We start from the raw sequence: 17,494 nt of genomic DNA, 5'->3' as shown, positions 1-17,494 counted from the left end.
TTTTAGGCTGATGTTAGGAGGAAATTCTTCACAGAAGGAGAGATTGGCCATTGGGATGGGCTACCCAAGGAGGTGGTGGAGTCACCATCCCTGAAGGTGTTTAAAACAAGACTGGCTGAGGCACTTGGTGCCATGACTTAGTTGAGTAGATGGGCTGGGTGATGGGTTGGACTTGATGATCTCAAAGGTGTTTTCTAACCTGGTTAAGTCTGTGATTCTGTGATAAGTTGCTGCAGGTCCTCAAACTATGATCTACCTATTTAGGTTGGAAATCACTCTGCTGCTATACAGCAACAGAGTTCCTGGTAGAATTTTTCCCATACAGATACACACAATAACATCCTGTCACAGTCACTTCAATTCAGAAGAGTCAAAGGGCTACAGACAAATCATACAATCATAGAATCACAGAATTGTCAGGGCTGGAAGGCACCTCAAGACTCAGCCAGTCCCAACCCCCCTGCCATGGGCAGGGACACCTCACACTGCAGCAGGTTGCTCACAGCCACATCCAGCCTGGCTGCAAACACCTCCAGGCAGGAGGCTTCCACCACCTCCCTGGGCAACCTGTGCCAGGCTCTCACCACCCTCCTGGGGAACAACTTCTTCCTAACATCCAATCTGAATCCCCCCTTTCCTAGTTTTGCTCCATTCCCCCTAGTCCTATCACTCCCTGACACCCTCTGAAGTCCCTCCCCAGCTTTCTTGGAGCCCCCTTCAGATACTGCAAGGCCACAAGAAGGTCTCCTTGGAGCCTTCTCCTCTCCAGACTGAACAACCACAACTCTCTCAGTCTGTCCTCATAGGAGAGGTGCTCCAGCCCTCTAATGTGGTAGGTCACTAAGTGAGACACTGCCTGGTTCAGGTTTAAGAGAGCCTCCTGGTTTATTGTACCCATAGTGAGAAGCAGAAACCATTGGCATTTGAATCAGAAACTTTGTTTTGTCAGATCAGAAGCAGGGGAAAAGAACTGAAGGAAGTTAATTTTCCTCTTTTGCCTTCAGGTTATCCCTAATCCCTGAGGCAACAATGGCAAAGAAGAGCCCAGGGAAGAAGGTTCGAATGTAAACTGCTGCCCTGGGGATGGGGTTGGCCATCAGCACCTCCTGCTTCTTCCTGCTTACTGTGCGCAGGACCTCCTCTGCCACCTCCACTGGGTGCACGCCGTAGGAAACCTTCCTGAAAAAGACTGCAAACCAAACAAAGAGCAGTGAGAGCTACAGACAGACAGAGGGACAGGGGGACACTTGCTCCTTGTGACAGGACAAGGAGCAAGGGATGTAAGCTGCAGCACAGGAGGCTCCACCTCAACACCAGGGGGAACTTCTTTACCCTAAGGGTCACAGAGCACTGGAGCAGGCTGCCCAGAGAGCTTGTGGAGTCTCTTTATCTGGAGACTTTCAAGGCCCATCTGAATGTGATCCTGTGTGACCTGAGCTAGGTTGTATGGTCCTGCTCTGGCAGGGGGTTGGACTGGATGACCTCTTTGGGTCCCTTCCAACCCCTGACATCCTGTGTGATCCCGTGATCCTGTGACAGACACAGCCAAGAGGATGGTGATGAGCAGATACTCAGCCAGGTAAGCAGCCAGTTGAGTTAAATTCTTACATACTTGCAGTTCCTTCACCCTTCCCTTCCTCTCACCAGTATGTCCCTGAGAACTTTTGATATCTTTGAAGGAAAATCCCTTACAGTCCTCAGGAGAAGGAGTGAATTGAGCACAGAGGAACTCTCCCTTGAAGCCTCTCATGGTCTCCCCTGCCTAGCTTCCCCAGGCACCTGTGTATTCATTTTCTCACTTAATGTCCTCTCTTGCCACAGTCCTCCTTTTTGTCACCACACTCATCTGATCTCTCCACCTTCCCTTTTCTGTTGCTCCTGTAGCCTGTTCAACCTTTCTGCTGTCTCCATTCCTTTCCCTCCATTTCTTTCTCCTCCCTGGGAAAAGCCTCCATACTGCTCTATAGGCTTCCTCTTAGAATCACAGAATTGTCAGGGCTGGAAGGGACCTCAAGGCTCAGCCAGTCCCAACCCCCTGCCATGGGCAGGGACACCTCACACTGCAGCAGGTTGCTCACAGCCACATCCAGCCTGGCTGCAAAAACCTCCAGGCAGGAGGCTTCCACCACCTCCCTGGGCAACCTGTGCCAGGCTCTCACCACCCTCATGAGGAACAACTTCTTCCTCAAAGCCAATCTGAATCTACCCACTTCTAGTTTTGCTCCATTCCCCCCTGTCCTGTCCCTCCCTGACACCCTCAAAAGTCCCTCCCCAGCTTTCTTGGAGCCCCCTGCAGATACTGAAAGGCCACAAGAAGGACTCCTTGGAGCCTTCTCTTCTCCAGACTGCACAACCTCAACTCTCTCAGTCAGTCCTCATAGCAGAGCAGCTCCAGCCCCCTGCTCATCCTCATGGCCCTTCTCTGGACAGGTTCTTGCTGCATCAAACCTTACATTTCCACATAGATTCCTCCCAGTTGGCAGATGGGGGTGGGCGATGGTAGGAGCAGATGAAGGTTGGACTCACAGTGCTGACAGAAATGTTGTATTCTTCCATTTCAGCTCTCAGGCAGTCAAAAAAGCCAACAGCAGCATGCTTAGAAGCAGCATCTAAACGAAAGGAAAAGAAAACCAAGACATGTGCTTGATTGGATATAGGAAGGCATGGGTATGGATGTGTGACAGAGATCCATGAATGTTTGGGAAATTGAGCACAGAGTGATTAGCAACAGCTAAAGAAGAGTTAATTATCTTCACCCTGTTTCATTAGCAACTGACAAATTTAAACCAAACAAAAGACAATCCCTTGGAGAGCACAGTTAAGCACAATGTCACAAGATTGACCAGGTTGGAAAAGACCTTTGAGATCATCCAGTCCAACCTCTCACCCAACACCATCTGAGCAATTAAAGCATGGCACCAAGGGCCTCATCCAGGGTCTTCTCGAACACTCCAGGGATGGTGACTCCAACACCTCCCTGGGCAGCACACTCCAGTGGCCAATCATTCATGCTGGGAAGAATTTTTTCCTAACATCCATCCTGAACCTCCCCTGGCACAGCTTGAGATTCTGTCCTCTTGTTCTGGTGCTTGTTGCCTGGGAGAAGAGACCAACCCCCACCTGGCTACAACCTCCTTTCAGGTAGTTGTAGACAGCAATAAGGTCTCCCCTGAGCCTCTTCTTCTCCAGGCTCCCTATCACAAAGCATCACAGGCTCAGAGGATGTTAGGAGTGGAAGAGACCTCTGGAGACCTTCCAATCCAATCACCCTGCCAGACAGGACCACAGAATCCAGCACAGGTCACACAGGTACACATCCAGATGGGGCTTGGAAGTCTCCAGAGAAGGAGACTCCACAACCTCTCTGGGCATCCTGCTCCAGTGCTCTGGGACCTTCACAGTAGAGTTCTTCCTCATGTTGAGGCGGAGCCTCCTGTGCTGACCTCAAGGATCATTTATTTCCAACCCCCCTGCCATGGGCAGGGACACCTCACACTACAGCAGGTTGCTCACAGCCACATCCAGCCTGGCTGCAAAAACCTCCAGGCAGGAGGCTTCCACCACCTCCCTGGGCAACCTGTGCCAGGCTCTCACCACCCTCATGGGGAACAACTTCTTCCTATCATCCAATCTGAATCTCCCCATTTCTAGTTTTGTTCCATCCCCCCTAGTCCTATCCCTCCCTGACACCCTTAGAAGTCCCTCCCCATCTTTCTTGGAGCTCCCTTCAGATGCTGGAAGGCCACAATTAGGTCTCCTCAGAGCCTTCTCTTCTCCAGACTGCACAACCCCAACTCTCTCAGTCTGTCCTCATAGCAGAGCAGCTCCAGCCCTCTGCTCATCCTCATGGCCCTTCTCTGGACACCTTCCAGCACCTCCAGATCCTTCCTGTAATGGAGGCTCCAGAACTGGACACAGTGCTCCAGGTGTCTCACCAGAGTAGTCCTTCAGTCTGGTTTCTGCTAATAGACCTGGTGCAGATGTTAGACCTGCAAGGCTGCTGTGTCCTGAATGATACTTGCTGTGACATCTGATAACCTCTTGTCTTCAAGTAGAATCACAGAATCCTAGAATGGGCTGGGCTGGGAGGCACCTCCAAAGCTCATCCAGTCCAACCCCCCTGCAGTCAGCAGGGACATCCCCAACTAGATGAGGTTGCTCAGAGCCCTGTTCAGCCTCAGCTTGAATTATCTCCAGGGAAGGAGCCTCAACCACCTCCCTGGGCAACCTGTTCCAGTCTTCCACCAACCTCATGGTGCAGAACTTTTTCCTAGCATCCGATCTAAATCTCTAGTTTGAAGCCATTGCCTCTCATCCTGTCACCACAGGCCTCTGCAAACAGTCTCTCTCCATCCTTCTTGTATCCCCTTAGAATAGAATAGGATAGAATAGAATAGAATAGAATAGAATAGAATAGAATAGAATAGAATAGAATAGAATAGAATAGAATAGAATAGAATAGAATAGAATAGAATAGAATAGAATAGAACTAAACCAGGTTGGAAGAGACCTTCAAGATCATAGCATCCAACCCATCAACCAATCCAACGCCACCTAAACAACTAACCCATGGCACCAAGCTCCCCATCAAGTCTCCTCCTGAACACCTCCAGTGATGGTGACTCCACCACCTCCCTGGGCAGCACATTCCAATGGGCAATCACTCTCTCTGTGTAAAACTTCCTCCTGACCTCCAGCCTAAACCTCCCCTGATGCAGCCTGAGACTATGTCCTCTTGTTCTGGTGCTGGCTGCCTGGGAGAAGGGACCAACCTCTGCCTGTCTACAACCTCCCTTAGGTAGTTGGAGACAGCAATGAGGTCTCCCCTGAGCCTCCTCTTCTCCAGGCTAAGCAACCCCAGCTCCCTCAGCCTCTCCTCATAGGGCTGTGCTCCAAACCCCTCACCAACTTCGTTGCCCTTCTCTGGACTCGTTCCAGCAAGTCAACCTCCTTCCTAAACTGAGGGGCCCAGAACTAGACACAGGACTCAAGGTGTGGGGTACAGCTGCTCTAAGGTCTCCCCAGAGCCTCCTCTTCACCAGGCTGAACACCCCCAGCTCCCTCAGCCTGGCTGTGGCACTCAGCAGTTGCACATCAAGGAGATCATTTCTGTTACTTTTTTCTGAGTCCCACACCTTTGAAAACTTTTCAGCCAAACACAGTTTGCTGAAACAGGATGCAAATGATCACTCTGAACAACCTCAGTGCCACTTCAAACACCACTTTTTAAACACAAATCTCCACACAAAACTTACAGGCTGCACGAAATGGGATTCCTATTTTTCCTTGGATGCTGTTAATGAGAACAATCTGACCAGTCCTTCGTGAGATCATGTTGGGAAGAATGGCTGGGGGGAAAAGAAAAGAAGAAGAAGGAAACAAATGAAAGAGTTCCATGTATCTAGTGAGGAAAAAAAGACAAAGAGACAGCTAAAGTGGGCACAGCACAACTCTAATGGTGAGGTCTTATGACTGCAATCAAAAGCATCACAAAAGCCAGGAGCTGGAAACTGAGTTTCTTCTGGGCTTCACTTGGATGATGTGAAGGTGTGGGCGCAGTGTTGTCACACTTCACTGTCAGCCTGCCTGCAGCCTGTAATCTTTCAAAGGCTCTTAAAACAATTGTGCTAAAGCAGCAAGCACAGAAACCCTCTCTCATATATATATCTAAAAGGCAATAAGCAGACATTTAAACAAATGTCTCCCTTTCAAACACCTGCTTGGATGGTTCTGGAGCAATCTGTTTCCAAATCCAGGCACTATGGTTTTTTGCATCTTCCTCACCTCAGTTCCCCTCCATTGATTTTTCACAGGGTTGGTTTTGATTACAGCAAACAAGGTAAAAATGTGGAACAAAGCACAGAGCCCAGAATCAGAGAATGTTAAGGGCTGGAAGGGACCTCCAAAGCTCATCCAGTCCAACCCCCCTGCCAGAGCAGGGTCACACAGGAACACATCCAGGTGGGGTTTGAGTATCTCCAGAGAGGGAGACTCCACAACCCCCCGGGCAGCCTGCTCCAGGGCTCTGGCACCCTCACAGGGATATTTTCCTACTGTTTCCATGGCACTTCCTCTGCCTCAGCTTCCACCACTGCCCCTTGTGCTGGCATTGGGCATCCCCCAGCAGAGCCTGGCTCCAGCCTCTGGGCACTCCCCCTGCACAGCTTTAGCAACAGCAATGAGGTCACCTCTCAGGCTCTCCAAGCTACAGAGCCCTCAGCTCCCTCAGGCTCTCCACATGAGGAAGATCTTCCACTCTCTTAATTGTCTTTGTGGCTCTGCACCAGAAGCTTTCAAGAAGTTCTTTGAGGTCCTTCTTGACTTGAGGGGCCCAGAACTGGAAACAATATTCCAGATGGAGCCTCACCAGGGCAAACAGAGGGGGAGGAAGCCTCTCTTGACCTACTCACCACAGCCCTTCTAATCCACCCCAGAATGTCACTGAGGCACTGGAATGCCAAAGACCTGGATCTCAAGCTTTGAGTGGCAACAGCAAAACAGGAAAACAAGTTAAATACCTTTGGTTAATGTTATAGGTCCAAAATAGTTGGCATCCATGATCTTTTTATCAAGTTCCAAGGAGATGCTCTGCACTGCTCCTTTCACCTTCATACTTGCATTGTTGATCAGGATATCCACACAGCCATAACAGTTCAAGATTTCTTTAGCTACATCTCGAATGCAGTTTATGTCAGAGATATCCAGAAGGATGAGCTTTGGTGCATAGGTCTAGTAACAAAAAGACTTACTGCAAGACCTTCTGTCATACAGAAATGTAGAAGGAGACTCCACAACCCCCCAGGGCAGCCTGCTCCAGGCCTCTGTCAGCCCCACAGGGTAAAAAATTCTTCCTCCTGTTTCCATGGCACTTCCTCTGCCTCAGCTTCCACCACTGCCCCTTGTGCTGGGCATTGGGCATCCCCCAGCAGAGCCTGGCTCCAGCCTCTGGGCACTCACCCTACACATCTTCATCAACATGAATGAGGTCACCTCTTAGGCTCCTCCTCTCCAAGCTACAGAGCCCTCAGCTCCCTGGGGACCTCCTGTGTTCCAGTTTGGATCCCTTGCCACTTGTTCTGCCACTGAACATCACTGAGAAGAGCCTGGCTACATCCTCCTGATGCTCCCACTTTAGGTAATGAGAGGCATAGAGGAGATCCCCCCCTCAGTCTCCTCTTCTCCAGGCTAAACAGACCCTGCACCTTGTCTTACTGGAGTTACAACTTGTGTACCCAAAGAAGAGGTTTACCACGAGCTGTGAACTGAGTGACACACTACTCACCATGCTGGGATCTGCTACACTAATTAAAGCATCATACAGGGCTTCCAGCTTTTCCCACGTCCTGCCACACAGCACCAGCCTTGCTCCTCCGGTGTGGAACACTCGAGAGCATTCTAGGAGAGAAAGGCATTCAGGAGAAACAACAACCATTTGCTGTTTGTCCACTGTGCCTGAGATGGGGTGATGGGTTTTGCTAATGAAGTTGAATCTTGTGGCCGGTTGACGTTGCCCCCTTAAGAAAGGGAACATGGTGGACGGAAGTTGGTAAACGGAAGGAATAGTCTAAACTAATTTCATTGGATGAGTGGGAGGAAGCACTTCTGAGCTGGGACTATACTGGACATTTCCAGCACTTCTCAGTCAGTCTTGCTTCCGCCTCTTCTTCAGGCAACAGCTTTCTGTCCTGGGCTTTCTGCCAAGGCCCCGGCCTTGAAAACAAGATACCAGGCCTGTATACTAACTCCCTTCCAATTAACACAAACTGCTTCTAACTTTTTTTTCCTCTCTTCCCTTTCTCTTCCTATCCCACTCTGGGGAAAGGGGGGAGAGAGGGGAGAGCGGAGGTGGGGAACCCCCTCTCTGCCGAGGGGGGCACTCTCATTTCTGTGTTACTCTGTTGTATATCTTTGTATATATTGTAGATATTGTAAATTTGTAAATAATCCCCTGCAAACCCTACATCGCTTTGTAAATATAGCTCCACTGCTTTGCTAATTCAGCTTGCGAGTTTCTTTTTCTTTTCCCTTCAATTTTTTTTTTCCCTTTTACTTTACAAGGGGGAAGGGAGGAGGCTTCTTGGCCTTACCCTTCCACCCACCACATTTTTTTTTTATTGGCGTACCCAACGTGCGGCAGATAATTAGTTTAATTTATTATTTGATTGATTTAGTGTTTTCTAGCTGAATTAGCAAACATGAAGGTATTGTGGTTTGTGGAGCGATTGTTCTTTTCAATTTTTGGGGCTCTGGTTTACAGGTATTGTTTGGGTTTGATTTTGGATTACCTGGGCAAATATTTGGTGCGGACAATTTATATGTGGGTTATGTATAGAGTTAAATTATGGTATGGAAAATGTATTAATTTCCTATGGCCAGTGAGATACAGGAATGTTACCTCCACCACTCTCCCAATTGAGATAAAGGGTTTTAAGATTCCGCCTGAGGAGACAGTAACTTTAGGTGATGCCTGGGATCCAAAGGTGATTTATGTGATGTGTATAATTCTGCTGCTGGTGATAACTAATGTGTATTCTCTGTATTCCTGGCGTCGGGAGAAAAAGGTGTCCAGGGCTTGTTTTGTTATTAAAACTAGATCAAAAAGAAAACGCCGTGGCTCTCGATCAGTCCCAGAGTCATCTAGTGACGAGGACTGTGGAGAACCCGTGTCAGTTAAAAAGAAGGCTAAAAAGTTAATTGGTAAGGCAGCTCTAAATGACTTTGCTGATTCTAGCAAGCAGCCAAGGGCATCGGCTGGTATCAACATGGCACCTACTCCTTCTCCCACTCCTTCTCCTTCTTCTTCTCCGTCGGCCATTAATGGAGCAACGTCACTTCCACCCAATCCCTCAGTGGGACCGGAAGTCACTGCCCCAGCAGCTGATTTATCTCAGGACCTGTCAGCTTCCATTAAGGTGGCTGTAAATTCAAACACAGCTCCAGTTAAGGTGGCTCCTTTAAAGACTAGAGCTGGAAAGGGCAAAGATGGAGAAGAAGAGGAGGAGACTGATCCTGGTGAGGGGCCCTCTACTCTAAAAGATCCTGCTCAGGAGGAAGAGAAGGTTTGTTTTAAAGATCTAGCTAACCTAGTGAGATCAAAGCAGGATAGAGATGAAGCTAGGAAAGCAGCTGGCAAAGGTGGTTCTCAGCTTAAAGAGATCCTTAGGAGAATGACAGCAGGATTTTATGGGCAAAGAATTCAGGGAGATGAAGATGAAGATGATATTACAGACTGTTCGTCACCCCGGGAGGAATTGAGAAATGTCCGTAAAGATTTCACCAGGGCAGATAAGGAGCCAGTTCTAGCTTGGCTTAGTAGGTGTTATGATACAGGTGCTTCAGCTCTAACAGTTGGAGACAAGTCAGCAGCTCAGTTAGGAACTCTCTCAAGGGACAATGGAATAGATAGACATCTAGGCGAAGCTCTCGGTAAGGTTAATCTGTGGATACGCCTTTTAATAGCGGTTGCCCTGAGATACCCTTCCCGAGATGATCTTCCATGGAATCCTAAACCCTGGACTACCATAGATGAGGGAATTAAGCGCTTGAGAGAATTTGCTGTTAGAGAGCTACTCTATGGTGAACATGAAACTCTGAATCCTGATGATATTCCTGTGGGTATTGGTCTTGCTAAAAAGATCATCAAACTTGCACCTTCTAATTATGCAAACATTCTGGCAAGCAGAATTGTGTCAAGAAGTTATGGTGGAGCTTCTCCTACGGTTGGCCAGTTCAGTGATCAAATGAGACAATTGGAGGATAGCATGACACGTGGTTCTTTGGTTTCGGCCATTGAAACTCTGTCTGGAAAAATTGAGAATTGCATGAGAGAGTTAAAGGATGAATTTAGAAATTCCATATCCCAATTGGCACAAAGGGATAGCTTCAATTCTTCCTCCAGGTGGATACAAGTCTCATCTGTGAGGAATACACGTCCTCCAAGGAGGTCATTCCAAAACAGGTCATTCCAAAACAGGTCATTCCAAAACAGACCACCAAGGCAATCACGTAGAACTATTTGGATAACTCTGCGTGATCAGTTTGGTGAGAACATGAACCGCTGGGATGGCCAACCAACTTCTAATCTTTTCAGGAGACTGAGGGAATTGCAAAGTGGCAGAACCCGAGGTAGTAATACCAGAAGGGTAGCTGTTACTTCCACAGTTCCCCAGAACGACTCTTATGGCTCCAACAGTGGCTCCAGTTATAATATGCAAAGTTATAACCCTGCACAATATGTGCAATGCACATGTGCGCATGTTCCCCATAACTAGGGGTGCCCTGCCTCCCGCCAGGGGGAGGAGAGGGATAACAGAGATAATAGAATCTATTGGGATGTGTACATCCAGTGGCCTGGCACTTCACAATTTCAGAAGTACAGGGCCTTGGTTGACACAGGAGCTCAGTGCACCATAATACCATCAAATTATCAGGGATCAGAGTCTATAACTATTCTGGGAGTCACTGGTGGATCTCAAGAGTTAAGTAAGGTAGAGGTTAATATAAGTTTAACTGGTAAACAATGGAGGAAGCATACAGTTGTGACCGGACCTGACGCACCTTGTATTTTGGGAATTGATTTTCTGAGAGAAGGGCGTTTCAAAGACCCTAGAGGTTACAAATGGGCTTTTGGAGTAGCTTCAATAGAAATTGATGGACAAAAATTGAAGCTATCTGCCAGACCTGAACTTTCTGATGAATCTGCAGTTGTGGGACAACATAAGATACAGGACATTAAATTGCCGGTTGCTTCTCAGACTGTGCACCACAGACAATACAGAACCAACCGTGACTCTTTGTTGCCCATTCAGAATCTGATTCGTCAGTTGGAAAGTCAGAAAGTCGTCAGCAAAACTCATTCACCTTTCAACAGTCCAGTGTGGCCTGTGCGGAAGCAGAATGGAGACTGGCGTCTGACAGTAGACTACCGAGCCCTAAATGAAGTAACACCACCTATGAGTGCAGCAGTACCAGACATGATGGAGCTACAGTATGAGCTGGAATCCAAAGAGGCCAAATGGTATGCTACCATAGACATTGCTAATGCATTTTTCTCTATTCCCATAGCAGAAGAATGCAGGCCTCAGTTTGCTTTCACCTGGAGAGGAATCCAGTACACTTTCAACAGATTGCCAATGGGCTGGATCCACAGCTCAAGCATCTGTCATGCAGTGATCCACGATGCTCTGGAGAAAGGATGTGCTCCAGAACACATCCAGTTCATCGATGATATCATCGTCTGGGGTAAAACTGCTGAGGAAGTCTTCGAGAAAGGTAACAAAATCATTGACATTCTTCTGAATGCAGGTTTTGCCATCAAGCGAGACAAGGTGAAAGGACCTACCACAGAGATTCAGTTTCTGGGAGTGCGATGGCAGGATGGACGCCGACACATTCCAGTGGATGTGGTAAATAGAGTCTCCACCATGGCAAGTCCCACAAACAAACAAGAGACCCTACGTTTCTTGGGGATAGTGGGATTTTGGAGACTGCACATTCCTGGATACAGTCAGATTGTGAAACCTCTGTATGATGTGACTCGAAAGAGAAACCATTTCCACTGGGGACCTGAACAACAAGCAGCCTTTGACCAGATAAAGCAAGAGGTGATTCAAGCAATGGGTCTGGGACCTGTCCGAGATGGTCCAGACATTAAGAACATTTTGTACACGGCTGCAAGTGACAATGGTCCAACCTGGTGCTTGTGGCAAAAAGCTCCAGGTGAGACACGTGGACGACCTCTTGGTTTCTGGAGTCGAGGTTACAGAGGTTCAGAGGCTAATTACACTCCAACAGAGAAAGAAATTTTAGCTGCCTATGAAGGAGTAAAAGCATCTTCTGAAGTGATTGGAACTGAATCACAACTTCTCTTAGCTCCCAGATTACCAGTTTTGAATTGGATGTTCAAAGGCAAAGGATCCACACCACATCATGCCACAGACTCAACCTGGTCTAAGTGGATGGCTCTGATAACACAGAGAGCTCGAATGGGAAATCTTGAAAGACCTGGTCTAGTGGAGGTGATCTCAAGTTGGCCTGAAGGTATCAACTGTGCCAAACCTCCAGAGGAGAAAGTGACTCGTGCTGAGGAAGCTCCTCCTTACAATGACCTTTCTGATGATGAAAAGAAATATGCTTTGTTCACAGACGGTTCCTGTCGTCTTGTTGGAAACAAGCGAAGGTGGAAGTCTGCAGTGTGGAGTCCAACACGCCGAGTTGCAGAGGCGAAAGATGGAGAAGGAGAATCCAGTCAGTTCGCAGAGGTAAAAGCTGTCCAGCTAGCTCTCGACGTGGCTGAACGTGAGAGATGGCCAAAGCTTTATCTCTACACCGACTCATGGATGGTAGCCAATGCTCTATGGGGTTGGCTAAAGAACTGGAAGAAGAGTGGTTGGCAGAGAAAAGGAAAACCCATTTGGGCAGCCAACCTATGGCAGGACATTGCTGATCGAATCGAGAGAATTCCAGTGAAAGTGAGACACATCAATGCTCACATTCCTAAGAGCAAAGCTACTGAGGAACAGCAACACAACCATCAGGCAGATCTAGCTGCAAGAGTTTCTCAAGTAGACATGGACTCTAATCTTGATCTCGACTGGAAACACCGAGGTGAGATATTCTTAGCTCGGTGGGCTCACGATTCGTCAGGACATCAAGGCAGAGATGCAACATACCAATGGGCTCGTGACAGATCCATAGACATTTCCATGGATGCCATCACCCAAGTCATCCATGACTGTGACATTTGTGCTGCTATTAAGCAGGCAAAACGACTTAAGCCCTTGTGGTATGGTGACAGATGGTCCAAGTACAAGTATGGTGAAGCTTGGCAGATTGACTACATCACTCTACCACGTTCTCGTTCTGGTAAGCAATACGTGCTTACTATGGTAGAGGCAAACACTGGATGGTTGGAAACTTATCCAGTTCCACATGCAACTGCACGCAACACCATTCTCGGTCTGGAGAGACAGATCCTGTGGAGACACGGAACTCCAGAGAGGATTGAGTCAGACAACGGAACTCATTTCAAGAACAACCTTGTAAAGAGCTGGGCAAAAGAGCACGGTATTGAGTGGATATTCCACATTCCCTACTATGCACCAGCTTCAGGGAAGATTGAACGCTACAACGGTTTGTTGAAGACCACTCTCAAAGCCATGGGGGGTGGATCTTTGAAAAACTGGGAAAAACATTTAGCACAAGCAACCTGGCTGGTAAATAGTAGAGGTTCAGTGAACCGAGCTGGACCTGCACATTCAGATTTGCTACGGAAAGTAGAAGGTGATAGAGTTCCTGTTGTTAGAGAAAAGAATCTGTTAGGTAAAACTGTTTGGGTATTTTCACCCTCAGGAGAGGCTAAACCTGTCCGAGGGGTGGTTTCAGCTGAAGGTCCGGGTCACACTTATTGGGTAATGCAAGAGAATGGTGAAATTCAGTGTATTCCACAAAGAAATTTAACTTTAGCTGAAAGAGGTTAACTTTGAACTGTTGTACAGCTACATCGCGTCCAAAGGAAGAATCAACGAGGAGTCTACGGTGCACGAACCCTGAGATCCCTGAGAGCCCTGAGTCAACTAAGAGACCCTGAGATTTCCCTGTTTCCCTTTTCTTCGCTTCGTCGGCGAGGAAATGAACTGTTTTCCATTTTTCTCATTTTTTGATTTTCTTGGACTTTTGAATCATCTACATCTGAGCATAGCCGGAATGGACTATGAACTTTACTCACGAACTGTAAATATCGTTTTGGATTAGATGGACAGTATGAACAGCCAATGAAATTGTTTAGAAGGGGTGGACTGTGGCCGGTTGACGTTGCCCCCTTAAGAAAGGGAACATGGTGGACGGAAGTTGGTAAACGGAAGGAATAGTCTAAACTAATTTCATTGGATGAGTGGGAGGAAGCACTTCTGAGCTGGGACTATACTGGACATTTCCAGCACTTCTCAGTCAGTCTTGCTTCCGCCTCTTCTTCAGGCAACAGCTTTCTGTCCTGGGCTTTCTGCCAAGGCCCCGGCCTTGAAAACAAGATACCAGGCCTGTATACTAACTCCCTTCCAATTAACACAAACTGCTTCTAACTTTTTTTTCCTCTCTTCCCTTTCTCTTCCTATCCCACTCTGGGGAAAGGGGGGAGAGAGGGGAGAGCGGAGGTGGGGAACCCCCTCTCTGCAGAGGGGGGTCACTCTCATTTCTGTGTTACTCTGTTGTATATCTTTGTATATATTGTAGATATTGTAAATTTGTAAATAATCCCCTGCAAACCCTACATCGCTTTGTAAATATAGCTCCACTGCTTTGCTAATTCAGCTTGCGAGTTTCTTTTTCTTTTCCCTTCAATTTTTTTTTCCCTTTTACTTTACAAGGGGGAAGGGAGGAGGCTTCTTGGCCTTGCCCTTCCACCCACCACAAATCTGTACTTCAAAATTCATTAATTTCAAAAGAATATGTGTGTGTATGTATGTATGTATACATATATGGGGGGGGGGGGGAAGCATTAAATGCAGTAATGTAGATGTGGCTGATAAATTCCAATGGAAAGTGACAGTGCCATGCAGAAGTGATGGTGCAGCACAATGGTCCTCTTTAAGCATGAGATTTAATAAAACATTAATTAATTAAAACCAATATGCCAGTGGAGGGATCCCAGGCTCACAGGATGCTATGGGTTGAAAGTGACCTCTGGAGAGACTCAAGTCCAAGCCCCCTGCCAGAGCAGGACCATGGAATACAGCACAGGTCACACAGGAACACATCCAGACAGGGCTGGGAAGGCTCCAGGGAAGGAGACTCCACAACCTCTCCGGGCAGCCAGCTCCAGTGCTCTGGGACCCTCACAGGGAAGAAGTTCCTCCTCATGCTGAGGTGGAGCCTCCAGTGCTGGAGTTTCCATCCATTGCCCCTTGGCCTATGCCAGGGTGCAGCTGAGCAGACCTGGCCCCTGCCTCCTGACCCCCAGCCCTCAGCTCTTGAGAGACATTGATCAGATCCCTCTCAGGCTTCTCCTCTCCAGACTAAACAGCCCCAGGGCTCTCAGCCTCTCCTCACCAGGCAGTGCTGCAGTCCCTTCAGCATCCTTGGAGCCCTCCCTTGGACTCTCTCCAGCAGATCCCTGTCCCTCCTGAACTGGGGAGCCAAAAACTGGATGCAATATTCCAGGTGTGGTCTCAGCAGGGCAGGGGAGAGGGGGAGGAGAACCTCCCTGGATCTGCTGGCCACACTCTTAATGCCCCCCAGGATCCCATTTGCCTTCTTGGCCACCAGGGCACATTGCTGTCCCATGCAGAACTTGTCTACCAGGACTCCCAGGTCCCTCTCCACAGGGCTGCTGTCCAGCAGATCCCCTCCCAGCCTCTACTGCTGCAGTTCATTCTTCCACCCCAGATGCAGGACTCTGCACTTGTCCTTGTTGAACCTCATTAGGTTCCTCTGTGCCCAGCTCTCAGTCTGTCCAAGCCTCACTGAATGGCCTCACAGCCTTCAGGTGTCTCAGCCAAGGCTCCCTCTGAAGGATGTCAAGAGGAGCAACATGGGTGACAAAGGAGACAGAGATATGAGGACTGCTGTTTAGGGGGAGCAGAAAACCTTGAACTCTTTAAGAGCTGAAAAGCAACACGCAGAGATTAAGGGGACACCTGTTTACCCTGAGCTGCTGCTACCCTGCAGGGACCACACCATGTAATAAGATCTCACAGTAGCAACGTGCTAAAAATAGCACTCTGGAGGTGCTTGCAAAAGCTTTCACTTGAGTGAATCAAATAGATACAAGGTGCTGCACTTCCTGAAAATTCAGCAGCAGTTCCTGGGGCTGCAGTAAACACAACAATATGCACAGTTAAAGATCATAGGATTTGCTTTAAAAGGTATCTTACCTTCTGATTCACCCAGGCACTCTATGAATATAATGAAAGTAGTGTCTGCACATTTGGTTACTCAGAGGGAAGTCCCCTGGCTATTTCTGCTTTCTGACACAGATAAGAAATAGGACAACTCACCCTTGCCCAGTCCAGAGATGGCATCTGTGATCACCACCACCTTGTTTTGTGCAGCTGGCTTGGCCAGTAGCCATCTGACTGTCTGGTAAATATACACGATCCCACTGAGCCCTAAGAGGAGCAATGGAAGAGCAAGCACAGCAAGGACACCCATCTCTGCAAGGAACAAGAGACCAGGTGAAAGCAACAGGAATCATTATATGCATTCATTCATTTGCAGCTCATCCTTATCTAAAAGCAATGCTTTCATCCAGAGAGAGTCCAGCAATCAGCATGCTCCAGGCAGGCAGCAGTGAGAATCTTGCTTTGCAATTGATGGCTTCCTATTAGAGAGGGTCAAAGTGTTTGGTTTTCTCTTTTCCTCGTCGATGCATGCTAACAAAATCTGGATCCCTTCTATCCAGGATGCCTCTGTGTTGGCAGGAACATAACAGAATTTCAGCACAAAGAGTCTCTTGAAGCAAAACATAGGCTGAACAGGACACAGGACCTTTAATTGTGTGGTTAATTACACAAAGACAGATGAAAAGCTTTTCATTCCAATTTCAGAGAAGACACAAAAGTGCTTTGTGCTCTAAAAGACAGAGAAAGTAGAATCACTTACTATGACCACGAAGGTTCCAGGAACAGGTAAAACATTCTTATGGGTTTGGGTGAATGTTTTGTGTTACAGGTTTAGTTCAAGTCCTTGAGCAGCTTCATAGAGCATTGCATTTGTTGAGGCTGCTTGTCCTGACTGAGGATGGCTATGTATAGCCATGTGACAGAGAGACTGTCAAAGTAAATATAGCATCTCCAGTGTGACTTGCATGCCTGACCTATCTAGTCCAACTGGCTGCACAGACCTGTAAAAGAGCTCAGTATATAATCAATTCAGTTCTGCCTTTCTGCCTTGCTTTCAGTTGCAGTTGTTGTCTCTCCTCTGGAGAGAGACTGAGAGAGTTGGGGCTGCTCAGCTTGGAGAGATGGTGACTCCGAGGAGACCTTAGTGTGGAATTCTTTCAGCTCATGGGCTGCATGGAGGAGCCCTTGGAACTGATTCCAGTACCTAGGACATCACCCAGAGCTGAATGGATGGAAAGTGTCCAGAGAAGGGCCACGAGGATGAGCAGAGGGCTGGAGCTGCTCTGATATGAGGACAGACTGAGAGAGTTGGTGATGGGTTGGACTGGATGATATCAAAGGTCTCTTCCAACCTGGTTAATTCTATTCTATTCTAGTCTAGTCTAGTCTAGTCTAGTCTAGTCTATCCTATCCTATCTTATCTTATCCTATCCTATCCTATCCTATCCTATCCTATCCTATCCTATCCTATCCTATCCTATCCTATCCTATCCTAGTTAGGCTTGTTCAGTCTGGAGAAGAGAAGGCTCTGAGGAGACCTAATTGCAGCCTTCCAGTATCTGAAGGGGGCTCCAAGAAAGCTGGGGAGGGACTTTGGAGGGTGTCAGGGAGTGATAGGACTGGGGAGAATGGAGCAAAACTAGAAGTGGGGAGATTCA

General features: G+C 47.9%; 1 protein-coding gene across 2 annotated transcripts; it reads right to left on the bottom strand.

Moving 5' to 3' along the window:
* Nucleotides 1-860: 860 nt before the first annotated feature.
* DHRS7C (dehydrogenase/reductase 7C) lies at nt 861-17,246 on the bottom strand. 2 transcript variants are annotated; one of them, XM_068151622.1, is made up of 7 exons: nt 16,597-17,228; nt 15,993-16,148; nt 7,283-7,395; nt 6,519-6,729; nt 5,256-5,348; nt 2,454-2,609; nt 861-1,189 (listed from the first exon to the last, which is right to left on the bottom strand). In XM_068151622.1, the coding sequence occupies exons 2-7, from the start codon at nt 16,144-16,146 to the stop codon at nt 981-983; spliced, it is 936 nt and encodes a 311-aa protein (XP_068007723.1). In that variant the 5' UTR covers nt 16,147-16,148; nt 16,597-17,228; the 3' UTR covers nt 861-980. The 2 variants fall into 2 exon arrangements, with proteins under 2 accessions (XP_068007723.1, XP_068007724.1); XM_068151623.1 differs by lacking the exon at nt 2,454-2,609 and having other exon boundaries at nt 16,597-17,246.
* Nucleotides 17,247-17,494: the final 248 nt, after the last annotated feature.

The sequence above is a fragment of the Melanerpes formicivorus genome, unplaced genomic scaffold (genome assembly GCF_026170545.1).
Source record: "Melanerpes formicivorus ecotype bairdi unplaced genomic scaffold, bMelFor1.0.p_v2 SCAF_21, whole genome shotgun sequence".
In the NCBI taxonomy this organism is placed as follows: Eukaryota; Metazoa; Chordata; class Aves; order Piciformes; family Picidae; genus Melanerpes; species Melanerpes formicivorus.
The sequence above is the reverse complement of the archived record's forward strand: the minus strand, read 5'-3'. Positions and strand labels throughout refer to the sequence as shown.